The 10691-nt window shown below is 31.6% G+C and overlaps 1 protein-coding gene across 1 annotated transcript; it reads left to right on the plus strand.

Moving 5' to 3' along the window:
* Nucleotides 1-881: 881 nt before the first annotated feature.
* LOC149221690 (putative glucan endo-1,3-beta-glucosidase A6) lies at nucleotides 882-7927 on the plus strand. The gene is made up of 3 exons (XM_089385189.1): nucleotides 882-1358; nucleotides 4987-6330; nucleotides 7460-7927. The coding sequence occupies exons 1-3, from the start codon at nucleotides 1157-1159 to the stop codon at nucleotides 7489-7491; spliced, it is 1578 nt and encodes a 525-aa protein (XP_089241315.1). The 5' UTR covers nucleotides 882-1156; the 3' UTR covers nucleotides 7492-7927.
* The last annotated feature ends 2764 nt before the right edge of the window (nucleotides 7928-10691 follow it).

Raw genomic sequence — 10691 nt, forward strand, 5'->3', positions numbered from 1 at the left:
TTGGTGGGTTGGACAAAAACATAAGTTGGACTTAAGCTAATTTGTGGGATTCAAGCTTGAAAATAACTCTTTGGTCCATGAGAGATATATTCATATGGGTTTATATAACAGTGGATGGTGTAAGAAAGATAGATCAAGAAGAGAGGTCATATTTGATTTTTTGAATTGGATATGAGAGTTTCAATAACATCTTTTTAATTGACCAAAATTAACTAAATAAAACATCCATATAGAGGTTTATCTCAGGCATGAAGAATGTACATTTAATTAAAAAACCCAATAAACATAAACAATGCTGACTATATAACTTTACTTAAACACTAAATATGAAAGAGAGGGAACTCTTCATATCATAATTTTAGATAACTATAAAAATGTATAAATTCCTTAAACTTTAATTAAAAAACCCAATAAACATAAACAATGCCGACTATATAACTTTACTTAAACATTAACTATGAAAGAAAGAACTCATCATATCATAATTTTAAATAAACTTTATCAAGAAAAAATATTTTTTTTGATATTTATGAAGGTGATATTTACCAAGGGATCACTTGATCCCTTCACAGAAACTTATCAATGGAGTCTAACCCTGAAAGCATTAAAGAAAATTAACCCCATAAAAAAGTGTTTTTAATGATGAGAAATTGACCAATTAAACTAATCCTTGAAATTCCCTTACAATTAAATTATTAATATTATATTAAATTTAATAATTTTCAAAAATATTTTATATGTAAAAAGTTTAATATTTTTAAAATTAATTTCCCCTGTTTTTGCCTTTTGACCTTTTGCAAGATTAGCGTATCAAATTTCAACAGGCTTTTGACATTTCAGCACTTGGCCTCTTTCAAATTCTACTTTAGCAGCTTTGGATCCCAATCAAGATGGTCCACTCCACCACTTTATCGAAAATTCCTCCCAGGCCCAAAATTGGGATGCTTCTTGATGAGCGAGAAGAAGCGAGGCAAGCCCACAGCATTCCTGAGAAACAAACATAACACTCGAGATTCATCCATGGATGGGATGCATGGATCAAAAGTGTGTAGGTATTCCTCTTATGTTAAAAAAAATTCTTCTCACTTTGGCGGGAATCTTGTAAAATAAATATGCCCCCTTTATATGGTAAGATTAAAGAAGAATACCAATAATCATGCAATATACTGTCAGCCTACAATCATCAGGTTTGGATGCTAAATGGTTTTGTGGAGAAATCAAGTGTTTCATTTTATCACATTCTACAATGGTGGTCTTCGGCAGATATAGCAGAATGCAACGCACAGTTCCCATGCTTTGTACTCTGTTGGTGGCAGCCCTGGGACATCTGGTTACACTCTCAGCAGCAGCAAATTCCGGTAACGATTCTTTCTTTCAAATGTAATGTAGGCTTTTGCTTAAATCTATGACATTGTTAAGAAATAATTTAATCAGCACCTTTGATGACCAGGGGGTCAAATATTTGATATTTTAGCAGTAGTTTTGTTGGTGCTGGGGATCTTTCTCCAGGAAATATGGAAGCCATGGAAAGACTGCAAGTTTCCCATCCTTCCCATTCTAAAGTAGAAAACAGTTGATCTTGCACTTCAATTGCCTTGGTCTCCATAGAGCTTCTGAATCACATTTTCAGTAGAGATGTTAAAAAAATAAAAAATAAAAGAAAGTTTTATGTGTTTTTATGAGGTGGAGCATCCACTCAAAACATTTCCTAAAAATATACACACAAAAAATCTTCCAACAACATGATCTCCTACTCTCCTACTGTGAAAATCTTTATTTCAGAAAAAATAGCTATTTGAATCCCTATGGAAAGCACTAATTCAATTCTGAAATAACATTCCCACACATGTTTAAAACCCATTAATTCCTGCCTAGTCAAAGTGTCCAATCAAATCCATAAAGCAGATACCAGTGAAAAGTTTTATGAATATGATCCAATAGTTAAGTGGGGAGATTTGGTTCTCACAGGTTTTGTGGTACGATGCTGAGCAAAACTATGTATAACAAGCTCCAAAACTTGGAAAAAAAATATAAATAATGATTTTAGCCTAATCAACAGAAATATGAAACCATGGCTAAGATTTGAAAAAGAGAAAGTAAACCCAACACTAATACTCCTGCAAGATGGGTGCATCATTGGACTTAGCTCTGTACTAGAAACCGTTTTGCCTCTACTGTCCTCTGACAGTATAACACCGAGATAAACTGAAACATGTAAGAAAATTCAAAGAATTTAATTGCAGCTTTATAGCTTATTTTAAATGGTTGGTCTGACTGATATTTTAACAGTTGGTAAGATCCAGAGCAGAGTTTAGCTTGGTACCTCCCAGAGGGCTATGTCCTGAACTTTTTAATATTGTTTTTTAATGAAATATAAATTAAACGGTTAGCAGTCATTTTATCAATTATAAATAAATATCATTATATCTTCCTGTGACCATTAGATAATGATATCAATTTCGAATATCAGTTGTTTTATTTTTCCTTATGACTAGGAAATGATATTTAAATTGGACCTTTTGGTTGAGTCTGCAGAACTCATTGATCACAGACTGATTTTCTTGTAAATCCCTAGGATATGATATTCCCTTTTGAACTCTTTGGTTGTATAATTACTCTTATGGTTTGTGAGGTCCAATCTTCGTTGATTATTCTTTACTTATTATCAGGGAGTGCCCATCTTTGTTTTGGTTTTGAAAATGTTAAACTATTTTTAATATTTTTATTTTAATATATTTAATTGTGTTTTAAATAATATATTTTATTTTAAATAGTATATTTTCTTATTTATTTTTATATATTTTTAAATTTAATAATAAATTTTAAAAATTATTGATATTATAATTGAAAACAGATATAATTTTGAATAATGAAAATTTATTATTTTATGAATAATTACCTAATTTAATGTCTATTATAAAAAGAAAAAAATCAAATATATATTTTTATAATATTTATATACAATAAGCATCACTATATTTAAGATTTCAAAATATAACAGATTTTTCTTTTAAAATTTGTTATAAACTTGTATTTAATATGTTTTAAATCTATTTCCATTGCAGTAAATAGTTTTCAATTAAATCTTTTTATTTAAAAATTTAAATTACATTTTTTATTTGAAAATTAAAAATATAATAAACTTTACTATTTCATTTTTTCAATTGCATCTTTTAAATTGAAAATTAAAATTACATCTTTTTATATAAAAATTAAAAATATAATAAATATTTTTATTTCATTTTCTTTTCCTATATTTTTAATAGATTAAAAATATAATAAACATTTTTATTTCATTTTCTTTTCCTAGAAGCCAAACTTCTTTCCAAATATATTCTTATTTGTTGAGAGATCTGTATGGAAAAGCATATTTTTATCAAGAGCATATTTTTATCATTATCTTCCTGAAAAAGAGTTGAAATACTAAAATGGATGTTGTAAGTTGAGGGTTGGGAACATATGGTTGAAATACTTTAATGGATGCTGTAAGTTGAGGGCTATTTTATTCAAAACTTTTATCCAAGTTGCACGCTGAGAGTTGTTTTATTTAAGTTGCACGCTGTGGGTTGTTTTATTCGGGTGGCAAGTTGAGGGTTGGAAATAAAGCCAATTTTCAATTCAAGTATCTTTATCTTTATAGTGCTGATTGTAGATTTTGATTTTTATATTGCTGGTTGTAGGTTTTTATGCAAAGGGTATATGCTCAATGTATTTGATATATCCAAATTTACAATCAGCTTAATATTTAGGTTATTTTTATTTTTAATGAGTTTTGAAATTAAGAATATTTTAGGATATCTAAATTTATAATCAATATAATGAATATTTAAATTATTTTTATTTTTTATGAGTTTTTGCAATTAAGATTATTTTAATTGAATTGAACTTTATTGATTGCCGATTTAGAGAACATTTTGGAATTTGATTGGCAAAAGCAAAGTTAATTATTTAATTTTTTCATATCCATTAGATTCCAAAATATTTTCAAAATCTACAATTAAAATAAAGATAACCAATTTATCATTCTTGGAAAAAACTTTTTCCCTATCATCAAATTTCAAAATATTATCAAAATCTACAATAAAAATAAAGATAACCACTTCATTATCCATAAAAAAATAACTCAATTAACCTTTTTTATTATAAAATACTATATAAATTATAAAATAAAAATTTTACATCCCTAATCCCATTTATAAAAACAAAACAACTCTTTATTAAATTTTTTTTACCAAAATCATAATTTTACCATAATCAAATTATATTCATTAAAAAAACACTCACCCTGCCGTTAGTAGTTGACTCACTCTTATGCACTAAAAAGGTATCCAATTATATTAATTTAACAAACACTCACCCTGCCTTTAGTATGGACTCGTAATGAACTCAAAACTTACCTGGAATACTCGTGGAATTATTGATGTAATGTTTTGGAAATTTTGTCTTAATTTTTCAAAACTAAAACTTTTTTTTTGGAGTCCATCTCTTTCCATAGTGCCCTTAGTATCGACTTTCTCTTAATGGACTCAAAACTTATTTGGAATGCTTTTGGAACTTTGCCAATTTTGATATAATTTTCCAGAACTAAAACTATTTTTAAATCCCATCTCTTTCCAGACATTTTCAAAGTTTATTAATCCATAGGGCCAGTTTTTTAAATAAAAGTAATGATATATTTTTAAGGAATTGTGTATTGAAGTGGAGGAATTTGTTTTGATAGTCAAAAGTAGTTTGAATCTAGGTAAAAAATTTCAAAAATTCTTGTAAATGTAGTGTTGAATCATATTTTCGATGGTGGAAACGAATTCAACACCATCAAAAAAGTCTAAAACACCTAAAATTATAAATTTTGACAATTTTTATTTGAATTTACAAAAATCCCTGCCAAATTTTTTCAAAATATAACACCAAATTTAACATAAATGTTTCACATAATTTTGAATGTCTAACACGGTTTTTCGTTTATTTTTATGTTGATGCATGCAGGCGTATTTCCTCCATTTTACACGCGAGCGCTTGGCATCAACTATGGCCGCGTGGCGGACAACCTCCCATCGCCCTCCTCTGCCGTGGCCCTCATAAAAAACCTGCAAGCGGGCTACGTCAAAATCTACGACACCGATCCCCAAGTCCTCTCGGCGCTCTCCAACACCGCCCTCCAAGTAACGATCACCGTAAGAAACCAAGACATCTCCAACATATCGTCGTCCCCCACCGTCGCCGAGCAATGGGTTCAAGCCAACGTGCTCCCCCATTACCCCGCCACGCTCATCACGGCCATCATGGTGGGCAACGAGGTGCTCTCCGACTACCAAAACCAGCCAACGTGGCTCCTCCTGCTCCCGGCCATGGCCAACATCCACGCCTCCTTACTCAACCACGGCCTCGCTGATTCCATCAAAGTCACGACATCCCTAGCCATGGACGTGCTTTCTTCTTCCTACCCGCCCTCCGAGGGCACCTTCCGGAGCGACGTCGCCTCCCCGGTGTTGCAACCGTTGCTCGACTTCGCGAACCGGACGGGCTCTTTCCTCTTCCTGGACATCTACCCGTTCTTCGCCTGGAGCGCGAACCCCGCCAACGTGTCTCTGGACTACGCCACGTTGAGCCTGGACCACAACACGGCGGAAATCCAAGACGCCGGGCTCAGCTACTCCAACATGCTGGACGCCCAGCTGGACGCCGTGCTGGCAGCCATGGACCGCCTCGGGTTCCCCGGCGTTAACGTGGTCATTGGTGAGACAGGGTGGCCCACAAAAGGCGACGACAATCAGCCGGGCACCAATGTCCCGAACGCCACGCTGTACAACCAGCAGCTCGTACAAAAGGCCCTCGCCGACCCGCCACGGGGGACACCTCGGCGCCCCGGTGCCTTCATCCCCACCTACATTTTCTCCCTCTTTAACGAGGACCAGAAACCCGGCCCCACCACAGAGCGCAACTGGGGTCTCTTTTACCCCAATGGGACACCCGTTTACCCCATCGTTCTCTCCAATGACGCCCCTGTCCTTTCTCACATCTCCGTTCCCTCTCAGAACAACGCCCCGTTTCCGTCGACCCCTCCTGGCCCCGTTGCTGTTGCTCAGTGGTGCGTTGTCTCACCCGTTGCCGTGGCTCAACTGGACCAAACTAGCCTGCAAGCTGCACTGGATTATGCCTGTGGCGCCGGAGCCGATTGTTCGCTTATCGAGCCCGGGGAGCCCTGTTATCTCCCTAACACCCTTGTTTCCCATGCTTCCTATGCTTTTAACAGTTACTGGCAGAGGAACAAGGCCGCGGGCGCTACCTGTGACTTCAATGGATCTGCGGTGCTCTCCTCCTCCGATCCAAGTAAGCTCCATTCGATTTTTTTTTTTATTTATTTTTATTTTTTTAAGTTTTGTAACTGTGAAATTTATGAAATAAAATGATAATGATATTTTAATTTTAGGGAGACTAAAATAGTTGTAATTATGAATTTATAAAATGATATTTTAAAGTTTATGAGACTAAAAATAGTTCATGAGATTATTAGTTTCTTATTTTTGGCTTTTGCAATTCAATTTTTTCGAAATTTAAATTGATGATGAGCTGGCTCAATCTTCCAACAATAGCCACGCTAAAAAGACAATGTCAAGAAAATGATGCTAAGTGTTTTCATAACTTTCTCTGATGTCTTTGAATGCATCACATTCCAAAATAAAATGACAATGCCGCTAACATGTTTTCATAGCTTTCTAAAATGTCTATGAACGCATCATATTCCAAAATGAAATGTTTTTCCAATTCTACCAGCCCAGACTTACTGATGACTTAATATCTAGCAATATCTTAACAGGGAATCTTTTTTTACAAAAGATTTTTTGGCAAAGATCACATGAAATACCATTTGTCGACGCTTTTCAAAGAACCAACCAGTGTGGTTCATCTTCAGGACAAGTTGAAGAAACAGATCCAGCTTAGCATGTTAAATACACTGAGCAGAGCCTCTAACGGCTAACTTGGGCCGTAAGAGGCTAAGTTAGCCGTTAGAGGCTCTGCTCAGTGTATTAACATACTAAACTGGATCTGTTTCTTCCTTGTCCTGAACGATGAACCACACTGGTTGGTTCTAAACGCGTCCACAAATAGTATTTCATGTGATCTTCGCCAATTTTTTTTTGTAAACTTGATATAGATTACAGAAGCCTCAACTTTACAAGCTAACTTTTTATTTTCTTAAATTCTATAACTGTGAATTTAGACTAATCTTTTATTTTGAATTTACATAAAATGAAAAATTGAAATAATGACTTACCTTAATGCTAACCTGTCCTGGGACTCCTCCCCACTCTTTTTCATCGCAATAAAGTTTATAGAAATATTTTCATGGATCAATTTTTTTTTTTAATTTGCAGGTGTCGGTGATTGTGTGTTCGATCATCGCAATAAAGTTTATAGAAATATTTTCATGGATCATTTTTTTTTTTTTAATTTGCAGGTGTCGGAGATTGTGTGTTCGATCATACGTAGAAGATAAACGTGAGAAAACTGACAGACTTTGTACGAATAGGCGGGGCAGATCAGGCTGTTTTTACTGTTATTTCATAACGATAGAATCAATTTATATACTTAAATAGTTCGTCTACTGTGAAATGATAATGTTGTATATACATTACGTATACACTATGGTGAAAGTATTTGCAATTTTTGTTAGGTGGAATCCAATAAACTCTATGATATTGGGTACCTGATCTATTTGAATTGTAGGATTTCTATAGATAATGTAAAGCCGTGGGTTCTGTTTTGATGGCTAACGGATCAGTACTTGTCTTGTGAATTGGGGTGAGTCCCTCTTGCCAGTTGAGATCAAAAGCATGAACCAGGCAAGGTGTGAAACGATGAAATTTCACATTATTGGGATCGAAATAGAAAGCAATAAGCATGGTATATACATTTTTCTATACTATATATACATTAGATATATGGTTTAAAGTTATTTGGGATGAATTTTATTTTCGTTAATTTCATTGGATTTTCAGATTATTTTTTTTAAATAATGTTGTTAAGATTTAAAAGTAGCAAAAGTTAGAAACATAAAAAAAGAAATCAACTATATTAAAATTTAATTTTTTAATGTAGCACAAACTAAATATATACATTAATAAAAAGCAATTATCAAATTTAAAATTAAAATAATTTTTTTTATTATTTATAAGTAAATAAGAAAAACAAAAGTAGACAACGAAATCTGAATTCAGATTCATAATAATTTTAATAAATTATAATGTCGCATTATCATCTAAAGTCAAAAGTTGCAACTTGCGCTGTGCTTCCCTTCAATCATGCCCCAAAAAGCCAATTCCATGTGATCTAGATGGGCCCAATGCAGAGGACGTCCTGCAAAGAACATTATCAAAAGGAATATTATGAAGATCTTTATGTACACTCAAAATGTACAAAAATTCGTTCCTCTCATCATAAATAATGACATTCATGAATTTTTTGAATCATTTCCGTGGAATTTTTGTGCATGACAGACGGTCCAATCATCTCTTATGATTCTTTTGTTCGTGGCAAACTCTACTGGAAAAACATGTCTACGTTCATTGTTATAGATTTTTAATGTTTATGTATATTATGGAATGAGTTAGTTATATACTTGAAAACACTATGTGCTCATTGTTACACATTTTTAATGTTTATCCATTTAATAGAATTAGTTTTATTTTTGCGTAAGAACTAAGAAGGGTGTTAATTGTCATAAACATTTAATGTTATAGGCTATTAAAATTTTACAAATTTTGAGGTTATTAGTTTAATATTCATTAATATAATAATAAAATTTGGATACCTAGGTTATTATTGTGTATATTCAATATATATATATATATATATTAAAAATAATTGTGATGCTTTATAAGGTAATAAAATTATATTTTTGTTATAAGATGTGTTTTTCGTCTTAAATTATATATGTGTATGTATATGTATGTATGTTAAATGAAAATAAATGCTTAATTAATTAAGAACAATTTAAGGCCTATTTAAAACAAAAAAGTAATTTCAACTTAGATAATATTTGCAAAATAGAGAATTTCTTGTATTGTGATTTTTAAAATTATAACAATGAGGTGATGTGCTTTCAAATTGCATATTGTCTTAAATAAAATTAAATATACTTTGTTGTAATTTAACCTCTTACCCAAAATATAAATTAGATTACTTAAATCAAAATAGTTATTAATATATTTTTATGTTAAAGGAAGATAAATTCTTAATTAATTAAGAGCAATTTAAGGTCTATCCAACACAAAAAGGTAATTTCAACTTAGTTAATATTTGCAAAATAGAGAATGCCTTGTTATGTGATTTCTAAAATTATAACAATGAGGTAATGTGCTTTCAAGTTGAATATTGTCATAGTTTCATAAATGAAATTAAATATACTTTGTTGTAATTTAACCTCTTACCCAAAATATAAACTAGATTACTTAAATCAAAATTTTATATTGAAAATTGTCCTAAAATTAGCTAATTTATTATCATAAAGAGGACAAAACTTGAAATCATATAAATATACAATTTTGGTATTTTGAACTATTCATGTATATTTAGATAATAGTGTGCAACTTAGAAAATTAATGATTCATTGGTATAGACTAAGAAGAGAATGAGCATTAGCTTTATAATAAGTGTTTGTTCTTTTTCTTTTTTCTTTTCATTTTTCTCTTGAACATGGTGAAACTTATCATAATTTAGTTGTCAAATCAATAATGAAGACTATCATCATTCTTTTCTATCTACAAATACGAGTTGACACATCATCATTATTCAAGGAAAATTGTCTCACCTAAAATAACACGCTAATGATCTATAAGAAGGAAAACTTTCACTCTTATCAAATGGATCCAACTTAGGGTTGTTAATTTGTTTCTTTATGTTTGAGGAAGACTAAGCAATTTTAGGTCTTACTCCATGACGAAAAGTGGTTTTAACATAGGTCACCTACAAGAAAATCAATTTCCTTTATAGTCATCACCAAGCTTGCCCACAATCGTTCTTTTTAATAGCATCTAATCTTAATCTTATACATGACACCAAACACCGCCCCCATTATAGTTTAAGTTCTTGCCAGTGAAAATATGAAAAAAAAAATTGTTATACTTTTTAATAGTGCTTAAATATTCGAAATATTTTCTTAAAAATAACCTTGATATTATCATCACATAATGTCCATCTTACTTAGACTTGCTCTTAAAAATATGCTACATAATTTTCAACATTATTAAACCTTTAATATTTTAATTATAATTAGAATGTAATGACGTCAATTACAATAAAATCCATGTAGTTTCATAAGTCCTGCCTTTACAAGATACACATGTAATAGGAGAGAAACACAACACGAAGTTGCATAATGGTAAAAACATAATGCTACATGGGAAGAAGGAATAATAGCATAACATCCTCATTACTATAAAAGGGATAAAATACAAAATAATTAGAGAAATAGTAGATTTATTCAAAATTTGTAATATAACAAGAATGTGGTGATGTTAATTAATTTGGAAAAATTCATTCACAGAGTAAATATATAAAATTATTTTTCTTTTATTCAGAAAATCACATAATTACATCATGTATATATGGTGATTATGAGATCCAATTAGTTTTAAATTAAGAGATTGTTGATTGAGAAAATATCTCAATAGTCTAACAACTCAACAAAT

Source organism: Pinus tabuliformis, chromosome Q (genome assembly GCF_031772625.1).
Source record: "Pinus tabuliformis cultivar Carrire ecotype Pingquan chromosome Q, CPIR1, whole genome shotgun sequence".
NCBI classification, from domain to species: Eukaryota; Viridiplantae; Streptophyta; class Pinopsida; order Pinales; family Pinaceae; genus Pinus; species Pinus tabuliformis.

Bases quoted from the DNA above. Each gene is read 5' to 3' on its own strand.
- LOC149221690 (XM_089385189.1), top strand. From the start codon at position 1,157: ATGCAATATACTGTCAGCCTACAATCATCAGGTTTGGATGCTAAATGG. The intron at 1,359-4,986 runs GTAACGATTCTT...TGATGCATGCAG, and splicing joins CTCAGCAGCAGCAAATTCCG to GCGTATTTCCTCCATTTTAC. The intron at 6,331-7,459 runs GTAAGCTCCATT...TTTAATTTGCAG, and splicing joins GCTCTCCTCCTCCGATCCAA to GTGTCGGAGATTGTGTGTTC.